The following is a 22,790-nucleotide window of genomic DNA, read 5'->3' on the forward strand; positions in this document are numbered from 1 at the left end:
TGGACCTGTTAGTGACGTCTTTGAATAGAATTCAGAATAGTCAAAGATTTCAGGGAAACATTGAAACTTGTTTTTTCAACAAATATCTTCCTGATTACTGGAGATTATAAGCGTACCAAACTCCTAAATGAAAATAAAAGTACCTGTACATTTGCATCCTACTGTCAGAATCATGTTAGAAGGTAACAATGTAAACCTTAATAAATAAGAATGCACAACCAGGATACATAGTCCATTTTGTAAATTACATTCTGCTCCCACAATGCTCAGCGCATAAAATTGTGATATTGGGAAGCTTTCACTTCTGGACAGGCAAACACAATCTGAAATGTGATGAAAACATCAATGCATTGCAAATATACTAGCACTGGGTATCAACCAAGTGGAGAATGGCCAAAGTCACACAGAAGGGCATACATTAGACCTAAGGTTCCCTAACACCTTGTGACCAGCTGATCACTTGGTACAAACTCTGAGGTGTCCAGATCACTAATTTATATCCTTCTGGAGTACTAACGCACAAGTTACTACTTGTGTAACGATATATCTGTAAGAGACATTAGTTAGTGATAGATTCCCTACCTTAGAATATCCCCAGGCGTCAGACTGGATCCGGAAAATTTTTGCGTAGCAATACCCCTGCGCGTCGGTAGACCGACATGAGTCAGTCGCACTTCGAGCAAGGCTTGAACCTGGGCATCCCTGGCACCGATGGAGTCAAAGACTCGACAAGAAAGAGCGATCAAAAAGATCAAAAAAGTTCAGTCAAAAATTGACTGGGGGTAGAGCTTCTTCCGGATCTGCGCTAGCTGGCGCGGAAAAAAGAAGAACTGACGTCAGCGTGCATGGGCGGCGTCTAAGTACTCCAACGACGTCATTCCGGCGCTCACGACGCCGACGACGGACGCGGAGCCGCAGACTACGCCTACCGACGCGCAGGGGTATTGCTACGCAAAAAAATTCCGGATCCAGTCTGACGCCTGGGGATATTCTAAGGTAAGGAATCTATCACTAACGTGTCTCTTTCAGATATGATAAATCAACCTAGCTTCTCAAAGCAGTTTTAACAAAAGTCTAGTCTTTACTAGATAGCGTTAAACATCAATACAGAACTCTTCAAAAGTACCTACAAATGGGTGAAGAGGGAACACCTGGGCTACAGATGTGTTACTAGCTGCAAAGAGGCGTGTTCTCCCCGTTCACGGCCACAACAATCAAGATAGTGTTACAAACTACCAATAGAGGGTACCGAAGACGCAGCGAGAAGACAAGGCCAGACTGAGGATGTAAGTATGAATTAGACACTGTGTACTACAAGGGCTGGGAAGGTAGATTGACTCCTAGATTCAGCAGCAGGTCCCTGTGAAACTGGCTTAAGGGGCAGACAGCTCCACAATGCGCTTTGCTGTGACCCGGTGAGCCTAGGAGTATGGAGAAGTGTTAATGGAGACGGACGGGACCAGTTGAGTACTTAAATGCTGTCCTGCTGCATGATGGCCCCAAAAAACAACAGGAACACATCACTATTTTGCTTCCAAATTCACCTACTGATGTATGTAGCAGCGATATTTTGGCCCCGGCAAAGAAACCTACCAACCCCAGACATTTCTGAAAACTATAGACACCAAGGGGAGTTCATGGTGGGTTGACTTGTATGGATCCCGTTCTGTTTTCTTACCCAGCCTGCCCTACAAACATCAAACTTTGGCTAAATTCACAGCTTTACCTCAAATTTCCAGTAGCATATGTTTTGGAACCTGCAGGGATCAACAATAGTCTAAAGAAGTTTGGTGCCTTTAAGGGTATGGCCCGAAGTCAGGGTGGAATGCCCCCACTCGATTATTTTTTATAACTTTAAAAATCCCAGGTATCGCGTGCATTTTTTTGTTTTCCTCACACGCCTTGGGAAAGCAAATTGGGCCTAACCCTCAACCCACTATCTGCCTCCCGGGGGAGGTAAAGAATGAAGCAGCATATCATAAAAGAAGGAACTGTATAAAATGCATTGAAGAGCCCCCACAAATCTACGGAAAGATTGCCATGCAAGAATAGAGCAACCTAGAAGACCTAAAAACATGCTATGCGCTTCTCTGCAACATTGTAACAATCTTCCGTCATTCTTCAAAAGTAAAGATTCAAAAATACATTAGTATCAGCACTGTACTGTCTCTTTTCCCGCCAACATCCCCACAGATCATACAAACGTTGCTCACAACATACACATCCGCGGAAAAGGAAAGTGTCCTAAAGCTAGTGCTAAAGACCAAAGCACCACACATGGCTTTGGAACCATGCATAACAGCCTGCATGATACAGGTATTCTCAATACTTACTAATGCATTGCTTCTAGTAGGATCAGTCCCACAACAAGTATAAAAATGCCATACGCACATTCCTGATTGAAAAAAGATTCTGAGATATTGCTCAACTACTGTCCAATAGCTAACCTAACTTTTCCCATTATAATTGTAGAATGAAAAGCCACATAACAACTATAAATGTGTAACACCACCATCCTCTGCATAATAATCAGTCAGGTTTTAAACCCGCAAAGGGCACCAAAACCACATTAGCCAACATTAGAGAAGATCTCTTCATTGCACTAGTCTAAGATCAGCAATAGATTTTTGTACTGATCTCAGCAAACCTATGACACATCTGACCACACATTACTATTGAGATAGCTCCAAGACTGACCAAGGATCTTTGGAAGAGACCTAGATTGGATCCACCCCTTTCTTATCACTGTAACACCATGTCAAGATGCCCTGTGTCCAATGTATCTACGGGGTTTAGGTATTAGAGACCATATGTCAGCTTAGTCTCTGTTGATGGCGTGTGAGGCAATCACATTTGGCGCTGGAGGGAGAGCTAGGAGGCAAGTGGAATGGCTGCTCTCTCTCTCCTAAGCTCCATACACCCCTTTTGCCTTTTGACTGCACCGCCTGTACGCACACGTGAGATGAACATCTCCTGAAGTGCATTGGCGAACAAGTTACTTACGTTCCGTAAAAATTGTATCTGTAAGAGACATATATTGGGTATAGATTCACCACCTTGGAATACTCCCCCAGGCGTCAGCCTGGATCCGGAGAAATTTTTTCTTAGCAGTACCCCTGCGCGTCTGTAAGTGGTGTCGGTCGACTCCAGGTCCGTCGTCGGCAACATGGTCATCGGGATGACGTTGCGGTGTCTACATTTACGCCGCCCCTGCATGCTGATGTCAGTTCTGACACGACTTTCTATGCTTGAAGTGCAGAGCCATGCAAGACAGTGACCACTGACACACAAAACTAAGGCCCAGAAAGGGAGTCCTTAAGCCTAGAAGTCAGTTCGCAGAACGAGGAGGATGGGTGGGACGGTATAAACTAAACTATAACTATAACTAAACTAAAAGAGACTATTAGTTATAGATTCCTTACCTTTGAATAGATACCCCAGCATTACCAACCCCGGAGGTGGGTCTGTGAACCAAGTTCACACCAGGAAGTCCTGGAGAACTGAACGGCCGAAGAAACAGTCTCTCTGGACTTGACTATCCAGGCAGTAATGCTTAGTGAACGTGTGCAGTGATTGCCACATGGCTACCTGGCTGATGTCGAGGGGGACTCCCCGTCCAAAGCAGTAGTGGCTGCCGTCGCCCTAGCGGAATGGGCGCGCAGTCCTACTGGAGGCTTCTTTTTCGCCAAGTAGTGACAGATCTTAATGCAAAGAACAACCCATCGAGAGCTGGTCCGTTTTTGCACGGCCCGACCTTTCTTGGTGCCCACACAGCCAACAAAGAGTTGATAGTCCACCTGGAATTGTTTTGTGCGATCCAGATAAAATGATAACGCACGTTTTAGATCCAGACAGTGGAGTCTCTTCTCCTCCTTGGAAGGATGCGGGGCAGGAAGAAGGTGGGCAAAGTGATGTTCTGTCCTATGTGGAAAGAGGTAACCACTTTCGGAAGAAAAGAAGGTCTAGTTCGAAGGACAAGCTTGTCCGGATGGACAGCAAGGAAAGGAGGTTTAGAAGATAGAGCTTGAAGCTCACTCACCCTGCGAGCCGAGGTGATGGCAACCAGAAAATCAGTCATTAAAGTCAAGAGTCTGAGAGGACAATTATAAAGTGGCTCATAAGGAGCACACATAAGGTAAGTTAAGACCAGATTCAAGTCCCACTGAGGCATTACGAAAGGAATAGGAGGAAAGAGGTGAGTAATACCCTTAAGGAACCTATTTACAATAGGAGACTTGAAGAGAGAAGGCTGGTTAGGAAGGCAAAGAAAGACCAAAATGGCCGAAAGGTAGCCTTTAGGGTCCCAGAGCATTGGCCTGCTAGGCCAAAGATAGAATGAAGAGGAGCGGCAACCACCACCATCACTTTCGTGAACAACCGAGGGGCACTAGTAAGGCCAAAGTGGAGCACGGTAAACTGAAAATGCTCGTGGCCTACCGTGAACTGTAGGTACCGCCCGCCTGTGGGCTGGCAGGATGGTGTTGTGGAAATATTGCTGCGTCTCGACCATCAGCAACAGTGCGGGCGAGCACAGCCCGGGCCGCCTCCGGGCACTGTGGCAGCACTTGCGCAACCGTGTCCCATACTGAATGTGTGTAACGGGCCCAAAAGACATGCGGTGTTCACCGACCGCAGTCCTAAGCTGGCAGAAGAAATCATCTTCTTCCCAAGATGGTCCAGCTACTGGGATTCCCTATCTTGAGCAGTTGTAGGGAAAGCACTTCTATTCGAGAATGAGGCTTGGACCACCAAGCTCTCCGGGGTAAGGTGTTGGCAGAGGAAAGAGGAAAGTGGGTTGCCTGGGCCATGCGGTGGCATCGGGCAATCATCCTATCCACAGGAGCCTCTGTGCTGGGTTTGGAACAGGAGCCCAGAAGGACATCAGTGAGGGCCTCATTGAAAGGCAGCAAGGGCTGCGAAGAGACTGCTTCTGGCTGAAGCACCTCAGTCAGGAGGTTAGTCCTGACTGCAACTGTAGGAAGCTCAGGGCCCAATTCCTCAGCTGCCCAACGCAACACCACAGCGTAGGAAGATCTCTCCTCCGTAGCCACGCTAGGGGGAGACAGCATACCAAGGTCTGGGGAGGTATTCAGACCACTGGCATCATCCAACTCCTCTCTCCAGTCCGGCTCTTCCAGCTGGTCTGCTAGAGGATCAACAACCCCTCCCAGTTCCCCTCACGTTCACTCAGGGCAATAAGGAACGCCAGGGAAGAACAGCGGTACATAAGTACCCTCCGGCGCCGGAGTCAGTCCATGCCGGTCTGGCTCCGTGTCCAAGTCGTGAGGAGGATGGGGTTGACACTGGCTGGGGGCGCACCAGCGGTGGAAGCCTCGTCGTCAGAGGAACCAGTGCCGGGAAAGGTACAGTGAGGTCAACCAGCACTGATCCATTTCCAGGTCTGGATCCATGGGGGCCCTGCGGCTAAGGCCGCAGCTGCCGGCATCCTAGAACCCCCAACCGAGTCCGCCGGGCCCAAAGGCGCGTCGGCAAAGTCAGGCTTCCCAAAGATAGAATGGAGTTCTTCGTAGAATGCACAAAGCTGGATAGGGGTCGTTCCGGCTCCCGGAAAGGGAGGGAAGTGCGGAGCCGTCCCAGCAGGCTCCGAGGGCAGAGCCAGAGAATGACGACCCTCTATGTCCCGCGTCGTGTCTGCCGACAGATGGGGATAATACAGAGAGCGATGACGCTTCTATGTCTTCTTCTTGTGCTTCCAGGACTTCGAGTGGCGCAGGCTTCAGAAGCTTCCGGGACCGCTCAAATAAAAAGACTTCAGGTTCCTGGCCTGACAGTCAGAGCACGACTTCGGGTTGTGGTCGCGCTCTAAGCAACGGAAGTGTGGATCCATGAAAGACATCAGCTTGAGACAGGAGACACAAGGCTTGAAGCTGGACTAACGATGGGACATCCCTATGTGCACCAGGAGTCAAATGACTCAAAAAAGATGTTGACAAAAGTCGAAAAAGTTTTAGCCAAAAAGTAACTAAGGGTACCGCTCCCTCAGGATCTGCGCTGGCTGACGTGAAAAAGAACTGACGTCAGCACGCAGGGGCAGCGTCTAAGTAGATACCGCAACGTCATCTCGGCGATCACGCGGCCGCCGACGAACGTGGAGACGACTAACGCCACCTGCCGACGTTCAGGGGTACTGCTGAGAAAAAATTCTCCAGATCCAGTCGGACGCCTGGGGGTAATTCTAAGGTAAGGAATCTATAACTAATAGTTTCTTTCAGATACAATATTTACCTGCAACAAAGTATGATTCTTACATTACTTTGGACTTGAGCAAAGAAAATGTGGAATTCACAAAGGATTTTGTAATCCTGCTGTAGGATGAGTAGAAATCAAACAAAACGATGCAATCCTCCTTTCAAGGAACAATACCCAATGAATATGAAAATAAACTTTTAGTAGAAATTTGCACAAATCCCCAACAAACACTTGAAAACATATATTTTATATCATTTAATTGAACACCCATATGTCCTGTTCAGGAGACACAGGTGCCACAGAGTGTTGTGTAAAACTGTGTCTGTGATGCAGTCCCTTGCTGTGGTTGTACTAGAACATAGGAGTGAGCAAAAGCCTATGCTGGATGGTGCAGGTGCCTTTTATTATTGAAGGACTTGAAGAGTTCATCACTGTAGCACTGCTACTTCGTTGGTCTACTGTGTGCTTGAGGTAGCAATATCTAAAGCTGCAACGTTAACACAGAATCCTCACCAACAACATCTGTTTTGTTCTTGCTGTTATCGAATTCGGAACCACACACTTCCACTTCCACAAAAGGGCACACAATACTCCTGCCATTTTTAGGAAGGTGCCGCGCACCCAGGATCTGCAGCAGAAAAACAGAACATGATTAGGAAAATAGCATCACTTTACAGACAGATAGAGCTGGAGAGTCCTTATGTATAAAGTTGAAATGGGCAATATCAGATGTCTTCCCTTGTGAGGCATAAGAGATTAGTCTATAAGTATAATGTGAATGTAACTTGTTGCATCTGGATGGATCATACCAACTAGAATGCAGTCCTAATAATGAGAACTATTCACAAAGGTAAATCAATAAATGTATATTTACTCTTGAATAATTATTTCTACACCTAGGTAACATTCTTAACTTTTTTGCTATTCACCATTTCTGAGTGTAAATTCACAGAAAGGTGTATACTTGTATGTTTCCCCCCAGCCCCCAAATCACAGCTTCCTACAAAAGGATTTACAAATGCAAAGTTACTATTAGAAACTTTGCATATGTAGGTGGAGATCTTCACCATTATGGCGGATATTTCCCTATGGGAAAGTAAGGGGGAAATATTAACATTAAGTATTCTTTATACCAATATTATAATGTAAAATATAAATGTAAATTTATTTTAAATACCTAATTTCCACATAGAAATAATAAAATAAAATATTGGAGCACATCAACTCATCAAATAAAATTTAGTTATTCTATATATATACTAGCAGCCCGTCCCGACGTTGTCCGGGTATGAATTGCTGCCGGCCAGTAGTATATTGTTTTGTAGGATTTCGTTTTGATAGCATTTCTTATCTGTGACAGGCCTGTGAAACGCTCCGATTCACAGTGCACTGCTGATGCACTTAAGAGTGCGCGTTCAGTAGTGTGTGAAGTTGTGAACTCGAGTTTCCATATTTTATTTTTCCTTGCAATGTTATATTGAGAAGTGTGGCTCACTGGTTAGAGCAGGCAGACCCTGAAGCAGAGGTCAGACCCGGGACCAGGGTTCAATTCCCGACGCGGCAGGGTCTTGAGCTCAAATGTCCATGGACTCGATAATTCTCGCTTCGGTGCCTGACCTAATCATGGGTTCACACTCTGCAACTCTGGGCATTAAGCTTGCTTAATCTCCACAACGCCCCCCCCGCGACGGGATGCCTGGCTTTCACCTTGGGGATGCCCTGTAGGGGCTATCTCACAGGGAAAAACCAGGACGGGTTCCCAAGGCAAGCGCGGAGATACCCCTTCGGGGGTCGATTCAGGCGCTATATAAGAAACATAATAATAATATAGCGCGAACTCGACAACATGGCATGAGCACAATTTACATTACAGAAGAACACATTCATTTGTGGTAGGCACGGGGAGACAAAGCGATTTGCCTGGAATCACAGGATGCTGAGCTGATGCCGAGATTCGAACGTAGCTCCCCAGCTCTAAAGCTCACAATTCTAGAACTTGTGGCGGGAGGTGTGTCTAAAAGTGTATGTCGGTGCTGGCGATCAATGAGAGAGACCTGTGCATTTTTCAAATGGGTGGTGAAAAAATATGTTGCTGGAGATGTGGGCCACCGTGCCACCAATGTACTTATGGGGGAGGGTAAACACCCACTATTCCTCAACTTTCTTTCCACATACCATCACTCCGCATACTTTCATTACGAAAGTACCATGACTCCGCAATGCCAATATAACGCATGGCATTACATTTTATATGCTTTTACCACGCATACATTTACAACAATATTAGTTGTAAATGCATGAATGGTAAAAGCATGTTTTTTTTTAATGTTTGGATAAGGTAACTATGGGTATAGAGGTATATGTTTTGGGGTACTGAGGTATACGTTTTGGGGTGTTTGGGTGTTTTAAGGGTTCAGATATAGCTTTGAGTTATGGGGTACAGGGGTAGTTTTAGGGTTTAGGGATAGGTATGGATTTTGGGGTACAAGGGTATTTTTAGGGTTCAGGGCTAGGTTTGGGTTTTGGGGTACAGGGGTATTTTAGGGTTATGGGGTAGGTTTGGGTTTTGAAGTACAGGGTTATTTTTAGGGTTCAGGGCTAGGTTTGGGTTTTGGGTACAGGGGTATTTTTAGCGTTCAGGGGTAGGTTTGGGTTTTGGGGTACAGGGGTATTTTAAGGGTTCAGGGCTAGGTTTGGGTTTTGGGGTACACAGGGTATTTTAGGGCTCAGGGGTAGGTTTGGGTTTTAGGGTACAGTGGTATTTTTAGGGTTCAGGGCTAGGTTTGGGTTTTGGGGTACAGGGGTATTTTTAGGGTTATGGGGTAGGTTTGGGTTTTGAGGCACAGGGTTATCTATAGGGTTCAGGGCTACGTTTGGGTTTTGGGGTACAGGGGTATTTTTAGGGTTTAGGGATAGGTTTGGGTTTTGGGGTACAGGATATATTTATAGGGTTAAGATGGGTTAGTGTTTAAGGGTTTTGGGGTATTTTAAGGAGTAAGGGTGGGTTATGATTATGGGGTGCAGGGTTATTTAAAGGGAGCAGGGTGGGATTAGCACACAATATGAGACATGGCATGAAGGGCGGAACGTACCACACGCCCCCAGCGTTTGTCACGCCCCCACCACACGCCCACAGCACAACGCAGACACGCCCACAAGGGACTACTTTGCTGGCACGGTTCTTTTACTTTTTAAATGCATATGGTGGGCGTCTGCATAGCCTATGTCCTTCTGCTGGAACTGCCCTTTCGAACGCTGTATTGGTTGTTGTGATTGGTGCTGTGGTTCCTGAGATTACCCGCCTCAAAGGTTTGGGCTCTCTCTTTATTATATTAGTATGGATTTATATTGGCTGAAACGAATGACGCAGGAGGTTCTTGAGCTACTGCGCTGCGACTGAATGCTGCCACTGTGAAAAACTAATTTTCAAAAAACGTATGTGCAATGAGCAGTAAAAGTGGTGGGAGCATAAACCATTACAAAAATATCTTGAAGTTGGGCGTATCTAGAGGGGCATAAGGATACTACTAATTGCCTCTAGTCTTGAGAACCCTAATTCTCAAAGGCTTTAAAAATGGCTGGAAAACAATATAGTTGAATCATCTTGACTTGTGAAGTTTTTAGTCAAATAGGCCGAGATAGATCTAGTGGCCCTGCAAAAACAGACTGACCAACTTAACAATGAACTCAAAGCCGGTTCACAACAGGAAGAGGGGTAAAAATATTGGGATGAAATGCATGGTCGCTTGAAGAAGTAGGAGGAAGTTATCAAATGAAAGAAAGCACAAAAATTCCACAGGGACAAAGTACACTGTGAAACCGGTCAGATTTTTACTTTTGCAAGACCTTTTTATCATTTGAAGCAACACTGCACTGCAGGACAATACAACTGTTGAAACAGGATCAGACCTGAGCTCTGAAATTGAAACTGACTGAGAAGGTAGGAACACAGAATGCCCTTCAGGTGGTGCCAATAAGTCTTCACTAGTTAACAAATTTTCCGCCTGATTCATCAATGGGCCGTTTTGCGAGCCCCTAATAGCGAATCATAGCGAATCGCTATTAAGGACTCGCAAAACGGTAATCATGTAGGAATCGCATAATAAAATGCGATTCCTACTGATTCCTTATTTGCGATTAGCTAATTGCTAATCGCAAATAAGGAATAACTCGCCATTCATTCCTATGGGCCAAAAGGCCCATAGGAATGAATGGGGAGTATTCCTTATTTGCGATTAGCAATTAGCTAATCGCAAATAAGATTGCGATTTGAAGGGTGCCAGGGGTGTCCACAGGACACCCTGTAGCACCCCTCAAATGACATTACACATGTGTGTGTGTAACATGCAACTCAGAAAAATGCATTTAAATGCATTTTTCTGAGTTTTCGCAATTTACCGCGAGGTCTGACCTCGCGGTAAATTGCGCCTAGAAATTGCGAAATCGCAAATTGAAATAGGATGTTGAATAGCATTTAAGGAATCTCAAATAGAGATTCCTTAAATGTCATTTCCTCGCACATTTGCGACATCGCAATTAGCGATTTTTGCTTTTGGGTTGCTGAATCCCAAAAGCAAAAATCGCACTCGCAAAGGGCCGGATTCTCAGAATCCGGCCCTTTGCGAGCCGATTTAGCCTTCATGAATAAGGCTGTATATTTTTTAAGAATAGACAGGCCTCAAACACTAGGATGAGGGGCCAAAAATACAAACCAGACAAAGGAGTTAGAAAGGAAGACAAAAACGCAACTGCTGTAGAAGGGGTCTCCAAGCAGAAACAAAAATGAAAGAGGTAGTAATGAGATATGATACTAACACATTATTCTCTCCAAAAAACTGTGCTCAGTAAAGCAGAACATTTGTAAATTAAAACGGAGTAAATTTCACCTACAAAACAGTAAACATAGCTACCATGACCAACTGGAATTAATCTTGATCAAAAGCCTCGAAAGATCATTAATATTCAATTACTGCAGGAACCCACTGAACTAGATATTAAGCTTGAGATATATATTAACTAACATTAGAACAAGAGATCATTGATAGTTTGCACTTAGACATCTTTGGGGAGGCAGACACTCCATTCAAACCAGCCTCGATATTCGTTCCTGTAATGCCAAGGGACTCAATAGATATTTTTAATGAGTTGTTTGTCAACGACATTAAGAAGCTACTCAAGACTACCAGTGAAGCTAACAATAAATGAAATAATCAACAGAGACTGTAAAATTGCTTAATCAAGAAGCTGAAAATCGATACACAAACAGTAATTTGAAATTCTGACAATATGGGCAATGTTGTCCTATGGCCACTTGATATGTACATGACTGAAGCTCACAAGCGATTGAATGATACTGAGTGCTATCTAAGAAGTAATCGGGCGGGAGCCAAGCAGCATGTTAAGACACAGCCTAATGCCAAATTGTTTGAATGGGGAATGCACGATTACTAAATCAAGATGAGTATCTCTTTCTGAGAAATTACTTCCCCAAAAACACCAATCTTGTACTTCATACTAAAGGTCCACAAAAATCCACTTGGGCGTTCAGGGATACCGATTATCTTGGCTAGAGACATTATATTTGAAAATACATCAAGATATATTGATTTCCTAAAAAGGCTATATCATATCCCATAGAGTGAAGATTATATAATGATGACATCTTAAATTACCTTGTTATGTACTAGTATCATTCATACTGATGGATTGAAGGATGTTGAACACTTTCTGAGGGGCAAGACACTTAAATTGTATAATGATACCAAGATGTTATGTGGTGCCTGGTGATTAATTTCTTCTTGTTTAATCTGGAACTTTTTTGCCAGATAAGGGATACAGCGATGGGCTCCTGCTTGGCTTCCAGCTATGCGTGTTTACACATGAGCTGGTTGGAGGAGCACGTAGTATGTTGGTTGTGTTTCATTGATGATTTATCTGTAATCTGGAAGGAGTTGCAGGAACCAGCACAATAATTTGTGGAAGTAATCAACAATAGTACACTGAATTTGAAGTTCACTGGCACCATTTGTAAAAAGAAAGTATATTTCTTAGATTTGCAGGTGTATATCTGAGATAACTGAATAGAGACGTAGTTGCACAGAAAGTAAACAGAAGGCAATATGACCTTGCTTGCTCGTAGTTTTCATCCTTATAATTTAAAAGCCAGCATCACCTACAGGGAGATGCTGAGATTAAGGAGAAATTGTAGCTGCATTGATGAACTCCATAGATATCAGAAGGAGTCAACAACTAGACTTGTGGAATGAGGCTACTCTGGAAAATATTTGGAGAACACAGTTAGCATAGTAAATCAGAAAAGCAGAGAGTCAGTACAGTTGTCCAGAGCACAAAAATCTTTTTTTAAACACTAGTTTAGAAACATAAAATATCTTTATTTAAACTAAACAAGAAGAAAACAACAAACATCTCACATACACAGTTAAAAATATGACTTTAAAAAGGTTTCAAGAACTTGTAACATAGAAAACTATAGATGCGTGACTTTTCACTGAAGTACCTGTAGCTGCGTCAAAGTTCACAAGCCAAACAGCCGCAGCGTCAGAAAACAAAGAGATGCGACACTCCTGAGACCTTGGGGAGGTGATGCAACAGTCCCACAGCACGCAGAGGAAGGGTTGCGCCGCATCCGGTCTGAACAGGGAGTGATGCGTCAATTCTTCGTGGCGGTTCCTGTCCGCGGGTGATGCATCGGAAGAACTTGCCGCACAGGTACGATACGTGGAAACTCAAAGATTGCGCCGTAGAGATGCAGTGTCGAGCAGTGCTGCGTCGGTCCTGTTCAGCCACGATCCCTCGAAGCATCAATTCTTGCAGCGGCGATAGGCGCTGTGGCGATTTTCGCAGCGGCTATGCATGGAAATTCTTCTTGCCCCATGGAGATGCGTCCGGAAAACAGCCGCAAGAATAGCGATGCATCGATTTCTGTAGTTCTTTGAGATTCTTCTTGCTTCCAGCTCCCAAACAGCAGCAACAGAGGCCCCAAACTTTTGGATCCCTCTATCCGTACTCTCAGGGCCCACTAGGCTAACCCATAGGGGACCCTTCTCTGCACCTGGGGACCCCATCTCTGCAGCGGCTGTGCATATGTATCCCAATAGGTAGACAGTACCCACATGGCCAACATAGTGGTGTGGCCCAGTCCACCCCCGGGGTGTGACTCCTTCCCCCCTCCCAGGGACACCCAGCCACAGTGGCCAATGACAGCTGTCAGTGATGAGAGCCAGGCCTCATGCCTTTCAGGCCTGTCTAACCCCTGTGGCATCAGAAAGTTGGGGGCAGTAGCCACGGGTGCCTGGAACCTTTTCTCCACTCTCCCTCCTGCCGAGTCAGGTATGGCATCCTGACAATGGCCCACCAGCCCAGGGTCTGTACCCTGCGGCTGGACAAGAGAATGGGGTGAGCTCTCCGACACCCTGGCTTCCTCCCTGGGGCTCTGCAACCTCCCACCTGGAGCGGTACCCCCAGAAGACAACTTGGTAGGGGCATTGTTAGCAGTCGCCCCTTCCTCCAGGTCAGGGGGGACACCCTGAACCTGGTCATCCAACCCAGGTTCTGTGCCCTTAGGTTGGACCTGTGCCTGGCAACCAAGGACTTCTGGAGGAGTACACCAACTCCTCCCGAGGGAAACACACTCCTCATGAGTGTCAGTTACATTTTTCACTAAATGCTTGTCGAATGCTAATTTTAACTGTAGTTTTTTTTTTTTCTCTTTTAAAAAGAACCGCATTTTCGCATACTTGCACACTAAAACTTTAATTCACATAGAACTTAGTTCTATATATACTTTGTTGTTGTATTTCATTGGAAATGCTCTTGTTTTAAACAATTTTAAATTTGTACCTGTGGTAGTAGTTGGCCTGGCTCTGCATGGTCCCATACTCTATGGTATGGCCGTCCCCTGACTTTCAGCCTCTCTAGCCGCACAGACACTTCTCGCTGGTATCTTTTCAAGTGACATTCTAGCCGCACTCTATGGTCCTTGATTCTATTTTAGTGGACAGATGTAAGCGCGCAGCCCCTGAGTGTCAGTTACTCTTTTCACTAAATGCTTGTCAAACGCTAATTTTAACTGTAGTTTTGTTTTTTTCTCTTTTAAAAAGAACAGCATTTTTGCATACTTGCACACTAAAACTTTAATTCACATAGAACTTAGTTCTATATATACTTTTTTGTTGTATTTCATTTGGAATGCTCTTGTTTTAAAATCGTTTTAAATTTGTACCTGTGGTAGTTGTTTGCCTGGCTCTGCATGATCCCATACTCTATGGTATGGCCGCCCCCTGACTTTCAGCCTCTCTAGCCACACAGACACCTCTCGCTGGTATCTTTTCGAGCGACATTCTAGCCGCACTCTATGGTCCTTGACTCTATTTTAGTGGACAGAAGCAGGCGCCGATGACGCGCCAGAGGCAAGCCCGTCTTCACCCGTCCGCGCCCTGACGCGCCCAGCGGCCAGAAATTATGGCCAAAATGCTATCACTGTAAGTAAGAGAATTACATACTCAGCTGCGCAACTTCACAGACTTAGTAAATATATTTCTCCTAAATGCGCTGTATGTACTCCTCTATATAGCTGCTTTACTTGCTATCAATGCAATTTTACATTGGGTCCTATGCGTCTTATAAACACCATTTCCAGAACTGGTCTTCAGATCTGTCACAGCACCACCTCTGCCAAAATGGCATGTCGCCAGAATTTGTATTTTTTAAGCCTTAACTGTCGTTCTCTGGCCAAAAATAAGCAGCATATTTTTGACCTTTTTAGTCCTGAACATCCAGATGCACTCTTTCTGACCGAAACATTGCTTCATGCCAGTTCGGGCCCGACATTGCCACTGCTCTTCCTCCTGGATATGTCATTACCAGGAAAGATCGAGACACAGGCAAAGGCGGGGGGATTGCTATAATTTATAAATCTACTCATTTCTATAAATTTGAAGCTATTTCCATCACAGAGTGTGAAGCGGCTTGTTTAAACTCTCTGTATCCCCTCAGCTGACCTTGTCTGGCATTTTAATTTATCGCCCTCCGGGGAAGCCTGGCCCCTGGGTCTCCATTTGCCCTGACCTTATCGCTCCCTTTATTTTAAAGGTAGCAAATCTTACAATTCTAAGTGACCTGAACCTTCACCTAGAAGATAATCAGAATAACATCTGACGCACTTTTTTATCTGATTTGTATGCTCTAAGCTTACGTTTATGCAATCAGGGCCCTACTCATGAGGCGGGACACCTCCTGGATCCAATTTTGTCCAATCTTTGCTATGACTTTAGTACTCCTGCGCTTCAGTTAGACTGGTCCGACCATTTTTATTTCCATTCAACCTGCAGCCTTCCACATCTAGGGTAGTGGCCCCTCCCACTAGCTCAGGTAATCTCAGATCTTGGGGCAAGTTGAACATGGAGTCTTTTAATACTATTCTGTCTACTAGCATACCTGATGTCACTTTACCTTTGCTTTCATTAAATACTGCTGTCTCGGACTGGCTAACCAATGCCATTGACATCTGTCTGCCCCTGTACCCAAACGCAGCTTTACTCATCATCCCCCTGCCCCATGGTTTACAAACGATCTTAAAGCTATTAAGTCTAAATGTAAAGCACTAGAAAGAAGATGGAGGAGATCGTACTTTTTAACTTGTAAAGATGCTTACAAAGCTGCTCTTAAAAGTTATTCAGCATGTAAAGAGGCACGCATTTTTTTTACGTTGCTAACACAATAACTAAGGCATCTAATCGTCCTCGGGCTCTATTTTCGGTAGTGAAGAAGTTAGCTGGCTCTGATACCATCCCTCCTCCTCCTGTCCTTGATGAAAATCAATGTAACAAAATTGCTGACTTCTTTATTCAGAAGGTTGAACTTATTTACAAGTCACTCTCTGCTCCTTCCCCTTCCTTGTGTAGTATGGCTTCTGCATTTGACCCTCCATATCACAGTAATTGTGACCAGATAGCCAAGGTTTCTTCCTGGCACCCATTTGAAGAGGCGTATTTCCAAAATTGTTTAAACAGTATTAAATCTGGGTCTCCTCTTGATCCTTTGCCTCTTAACATCCTTTGTCAGCTCTCTTCTTAACGCTTCTGTGCGGGAGGCCTTGGTACTCCCCGAGTGGAAGGGAGCCATGGTCATTTGTTGAAAAAGGCCGGAGCAGATCCTTCTGTACTATCTAACTTTAGACCTATATCTCTGCTTCCGGCTTTCTCCAAAATTTTGGAGAAACATATCAATACTCAACTGACACAACACATAGATAAAGTTGGCTTTCTTCATTATTCACAATCCGGGTTCAGAGCCAACTTTTCAACTGAAACAGCTCTGCTTGGGGTTACTGAAAAACTGCGCCAGCATTTAGATCAAGGGGAAACGGCGGCACTCATTCTATTAAATTTGAGTGCAGCATTCGACACTGTGTTGCATAACATCTTGCTTAACGCCCTTAGGTCTCTTGGGCTGGACGGCACTGCCCTTTCCTGGTTTGCTTCATTCCTTGAGGGTCGCACTTTTCAAGTTTTTTCTGCTAAGGCATCATCTAAGATCTGCGTATCAGCACATGAAGTTCCACAGGGATCCATTTTAAGCCCCCTGCCCTTCAACATCTATGTCAGACCTCTGGCAGAGATTGTGGAAGAGGCGAGTCTTTCCCTATATACGTATGCGGATGATACGCAGATTGTCTTCTCGCTTTCCACCACTAAAGACGCTACGACATCTGCCCTTCAGTGCGGCCTACGGCAAGTGACAGAGTGGATGCACCTTATCTTTTTGAAGTTAAATGGGATAAGACTAAGGTCCTTATCCTGGGCAAGCACAAGGACCTATGGGGCCCTCACCATTGGCCTCAGGAAATGGGTTCCTGTCCCCTACCTGTCACCCATGTCCGTAATCTGGGCATCATTATTGATGATAGTTTCTCTATGAGACAACAGGTTGCGAGTGTTGCTGCCATCTGTTTTACTATCTTGAGGTGGCTTCGTAAGATCATTTGGATGCTTCCTTCCTTAACCCAACGCACGGTAGTCCAGGCACTCATCACCTCTCGCCTTGATTACGGCAATGTTCTCTATTTCGGTAGCTGCCAAACGGTACTGATAAAGCTACAGGTAGCTCAGAACTCCTTCTTTGTCAAGTTCCTAGATAGGCTTCCATCTCGCCGTATTTACGTGACCTTCACTGGCTTCAAATTGATCAAAGAATTACATTTAAAACCCTGTGTTACATCTTTAAAATCAAACAAGGTGTGGCACCAGTGTATCTGCAAGAGCTCATCCATCCTTACATTCCCTCTCGTCCCCTGTGCTCTACAGCTCACGGAGACTTCGTGATTCCCAGATTTCAACTTGCAAGAATGGGAGGCCGTTCCTTTTCTTGTCTTGGCCCCAAAATCTGGAATTCTCTTCCGGTGTCCTTGAAGAATGACCCGTCCTATCTCAGCTTTCGAAGAAATCTCAAAACTTGGCTCTTTTAGTAGCAAATGGTTCTCGACTGCTAATTTGTGTGCTAGGCGCCGGGAAACCCTTTTTGGGTAGCTGCGCGTGTTACAAAACTATTTTAATAATAATAATAATAATGAGTGGTACGAGAGTCTGCCTGGCGCAGGTCTCCAGCCTCCTGTCCACTTGACAGTGCATGAAGACCCCTTCACAGGCCAGAAGTGGCCCCACCAGGGCCAGTATTGGGAGGCTCTGACCTCCGAGCTGGAAAGCCAGGACCCATTGGTCCTCCCACTGGGGTCTGTGTCACCCCTCATCCTTTTCTCTGGACTCATGCACCCTCCCCACTGGAGCAGAGCTACCAGACACCGGAACCGGTGGGATGCTTGTTACTGCAGCCCCCCTAGCCCACTTGACACTTTGGGATCCCCCTCCGGAAATGGCCTATCGGTACAGATTAGGCCACCCTCCTGGTGTTAACTTATGGAACCAACCAGGTCCTGGGACTGGTTTTCCGCCACCTTGGTATTATGCCCACTCCAACTCGGTTGCCTCTGAGACAGAACATGGGACCCTACATACCTCCCACTACACTGGGACCTATCTGGGCTACCACAAACCTCCACTACCTTACTTGGTTGTGGAAAACCTGTGCCTCCCCCTTCAGGATCACTCCCAAAAGCTTCATTTGACCCTCTGGAATCCACCAAAAGGCTTGCCTCTAGCGGAAACTCCCTGGAATCAGAGAACTCACACTCCACCTGGTGTTGCCATAGCTCTGGAAACAGGAACTTAAAATATGCTCTCTAACAACTGAATCACACAGCCCCCACAGTTGTTAACCAAGCTACCCTTTGCCCCAGCATCCAGTGCCTCACACAAGTACCCCACACCACTCTCCTGAGCTTGGAAAGACACTGTCTGACTGTCTCTGTCACTCAACCAACACTCTTCTGGGAGGTCTCCACGCTGACACCCCAGGACTCCTTCCATGGGGGAACCCCTCTCCCTGCACCTCTCATCTCGAGTCTGTAGAGTGTCCCTCCCACCACCAGGAATATGATCCTGTGTCAGTTCCCCAATCCACCTCAGGGACACTGCACACCACTGGAGCTACCTCATGACCCTGAACCCCTTGGTGTATGACAACCCACTCCTTCAAGTCAGGCGCCACATCTCTGGATGTATGTAGTTCTACCTCAGAATGAAACACTACATTTTTACTGCACCATCTGAGCTGGACTCCACCTCCGACCCAGCCGAGCTCACTTCATGAGCGGTACACATTTCCTTTTCAACTAAGACACTCATGGCCTCAAACCTCTCGAGCTCCACATCAAATTCCCTAATTCTTAATTCATGTGCCAAGGTCAATTTAATTTCTTCCAAGGCATAAATCTTCTTGCTCTCCTCTGCCATCTTTTCTCTCTCTATGGCAGCTTTTTGGTTCTCCATTCCCAATATTTTCATCTCGAGGCTCATGACTTCTAACTCATGATCTCTAACACTTTAGTTTTCCATTCCATCAACTCCTCTGGGGAATAATTCTAGCGGAATGGTTGCTGCCAGCCCTGGAGGCTGCTCTTCCCACAGGCAGATCCTGTGATCTGAAACTATCCCCTTGTGCATCCTCATCCACCCCTGCATCATCTGTCTCCCCAGCCTCTTTGGCCTCCCACCAGGCTCTTAATGCCTTCTGTATCTCCTCCTTCCTGTAACTGCTCTTCATGGGACATCCAAAGCTCCTGCAGAACTGCTTGAGTTGACCTACTTTGTAACCACTTAACATTTCAAAATCAAACTCCAATTCTGCAACATCACTTGCTGGTTTACCCTTCTGAGACATGATGCGTGGATACTTTAAGGGTTACTCAAAAATAGAACCAAAAACAAAACACAGTATGAGGTTGTGTAGTGGTCAGCACTAAATTATTGATGTAGACCAATCACTGTGGGTCAAGTACAAATACAGGTTCAAATCCTTACCGCTGACCACCAATGGTAGCAATGGGGATCTCAAGTTGGCAGAGGTAGGTACCTTTGTCCAAATAGGGAACCTTGCTTCTAGTCAGGGTAAGGGAGATAAACACCTTAGATAACCCCTGCTTACCCCCTCCATAGCTTGGCACGAGCAGACAGGCTAATCCAAAAGGCAATGTGTAATGTATTTGTACCAACACACATAGTAACGCAGTGAAAACACCACAAAAGGACACACCAGTTTAGAAAAATAAAATATCTTTATCTAAACTAAACAAGACCAAAGCAACGAAAATACAACATACACAGTTAAAATATGACTTTAAAAAGGTTTCAAGAATTTGTACCATAGAAAACCATTGATGTGTGACTTTTCACCAAAGCACCTGTAGATGCGTCAAAGTTCACAAAGTGAAAGTGGTGTGGCTCACTGGTTAGAGGTGGCTGACCCGGAAGCAGAGAACGGCCCAGGACCAGGGTTCAATTCCCGACGCGGCAGGGTCGTGGACCAGGGTCAGCGGACTCGATAATTCTTGCCTCAGTGCCTACTCTAACCAGGGATCAACTCTGGGCATTAGCTTGCCTCATCTCTACAACGGCCCCCCACATTCGCCGGGGATGCCTGGTTTCACCTTGGAGATACCCAGTAGGGACCATCCACAGAGATAGCCAGGACGGGTTCCCCAGCGGTCTACAGGCCACGACGCCTCAGGGCAGCAGTGCGCTTTACAAGAACACATACATACATACATACCAAACAGCCCCTTCATCCGCGATTCCTCGCTGCGTCAATTCTTGCAGCAGCTACAGGCGCTGCGGCGGTTTCAGCAGCAGCGCGGAGATGCGTGGAAATTCTTCTTGCGCCATAGAGATGCGTCCATAAAACAGCCGCAAGAAGAGCGATGCATCGATTTCTGTAGTTCTTTGACTTTCTTCTTGCTTCCAACTCCCAGACAGCAGCAACAACCTCCACAGGCCCAAAATTGGCCCAGGCACTGCTTGGCAGGTCAGAACTTACAACAGCAGAGTTCAGGGGAGCTGGGGGTGAAGTGTTTGAGACTGAACAGGAGACTATAAACACACAACAAAGAAGTTGGACTCTTGACTATTGAGGTCCTGGAGAGATTACCCAGGTGTCTAAAACTGCCCTCACACACAACAAGCTGTGTCATGCTTCTTCATAGGGCTGGTAACACACCTCCGTGCTCGCCAACCCTGGAGGTGGAGCAATAGGGAGGGGGAAGACAATACAGCACATAAAGAAAATACAAAATACGGGATCAAAAATGTGAATAAAAGTGCAGAACTAGTGATGTAAAACTGGATCAAAGGATGTCCTCAATCCAACTTTAATCATGGACTCCACTCTGCAAGCAAATGTCTACATGTTTTAGTCGAATAAAAGATTCAATTAATCATTACCCCTTGGTCCAGGATCAGGGAATAGGCACCCCTACTCAAGGAATACTCCCTACAAATGTGTTGGGATGGTTTCAGTGGGGAACCGAGATTATTGAAGTTCAAAACTCGAACTGTCGGGTGGAGTGAGGACAACTCCCGGTAGTCAAACTCACGTCAAGGTGAGTTGTTTTTCCCCAAACGGTCCCTCCCGTCCCCGTGTAGCGGCGATGTGTAGAAATTCTTCTTGCACCATGGAGATGTGTCGGGAAAACAGCCGCAAGAAGAGCGATGCGTCGATTTCTGTAGTTCTTTGAGTTTCTTCTTGCTTCCAGCTCCAAAACAGCAGCAACAACCTCCAGAGGCCCAAAACAGGCACAGGCACCGCTTGGCGGGTCAGAACTTACAGCAGCAGAGTTCAGGGGAGCCGGGGGTGAAGTTTTGTGTCCCTGAGACTTCAAAACAGGAGGCCATCTCACTTCAGACCCTTGGAGATCTTCTTCAAGTGGGAGACACTGCACACAGCAAAGTCCTTCTCCTTTCCTTGGAAGAAACAGCAACTGCAGGTCAACCCCAGACACACAGAAAAGGCAGTACTTCTCATTAGTCTCTCCAGCTCTTCTCCTTGGCAAAGGTTCCTCTTGAATTCCGGGAATGATCTACAGTTCAGGGGTTTTAAGTCTAATACTTATATCCCAAAATGTCTTTGTTCTCTTTGTGCAAGGGGCTCTGAGCCCAGTTCAAACCAGTTCTGGGGGGGACTCTGCAAGTGCACAACAACATCCATTTTCAGTGTGAACCTTGGCCCCTGTCACTCCAAAGCCAAACAGTCAATTCACAAACAGGCAGAGGCATACAAGATGGTTGAACAAGAAAATAGCCACTTTCTAAAAGTGGTATTTTCAAACACACAATTTAACCTTTCGACCGCGGCCGCAATTTCCCTGCGGTGCGGGAAAATTCCACGTGTGTGCAGATCGGACGGCTCCGGCCCACTGTGACGTCGGACGGCCCCTTGAGGGGCTAAAAACCATCTTTACTAAAAGATGTGTTATTAAATCCTGAGTTCAGGGATACCAAACTAAATTTTTCCATCTTATCCCCATGGGAAGAAATGTCTGTAAAATGTTAGAAAGTATTCTCCATTCTGTCCTATGGGGCAAGAAAGCCTTTCAATAGTGAAAAACGAAATTGGCAGTATTTCACTATCAGGACATGTTACACACACCACTACATGTCCTACCTTTCACACTGACGGAACCCTGCCCAGTGGGGTACCTTGGGCCTACCATAGGGGTGCCCTATATGTTGGAAAAGGGAAGGTTAGGGCCTGGCAAGTGGGTGCACTTGCCAAGTCAACATGGCAGTTAACAAACTTTGCGCAGGCACAGCAGTGGCAGGCCTGAGACATCTTTTCAGGGCTACTCATGTGGGTGGCACAATCAGTGCCAGTGCTGCAAGCCCACTAGTAGCATTTGATTTACCAGCTAGGGCACACTCAGTGTACTTTACTAGGGACCTACTAGTAAAGCAAATATGCCAATCAGGGATAACCAATCACAATAACAATTTACACAGAGAGCATATGCAATTTAGCACTGATCAGCAGTGGTGAAGTGCCCAGAGTCCTATAGCCAACAACAACAGGTCAGGAAAAATAAGAGGAAGAAGCCAAAGGTTTGGGGATAACCCTGCAAAAAGGGCCATTTCCAACATTCATGTAAGCAATAGTGAAGATGGTTCATCTCTAAT

The 22,790-nt window shown here is 45.7% G+C and overlaps 1 protein-coding gene across 1 annotated transcript in view; it reads right to left on the reverse strand.

The window, feature by feature from the left end:
- The window catches only part of LOC147724808 (1-phosphatidylinositol 4,5-bisphosphate phosphodiesterase gamma-1-like), a 731,250-nt gene that overhangs the window by 70,328 nt on the left and 638,132 nt on the right, over window positions 1-22,790 (reverse strand). The window contains exon 29 of the mRNA XM_086966316.1: window positions 6,724-6,838. Coding sequence (XP_086822442.1) covers window positions 6,724-6,838 — 115 coding nt within the window. The remainder of the gene's footprint in view (window positions 1-6,723; window positions 6,839-22,790) is intronic.

This window comes from Lissotriton vulgaris, chromosome 4_1, assembly GCF_964263255.1.
Source record: "Lissotriton vulgaris chromosome 4_1, aLisVul1.2, whole genome shotgun sequence".
Taxonomy (NCBI): Eukaryota; Metazoa; Chordata; class Amphibia; order Caudata; family Salamandridae; genus Lissotriton; species Lissotriton vulgaris.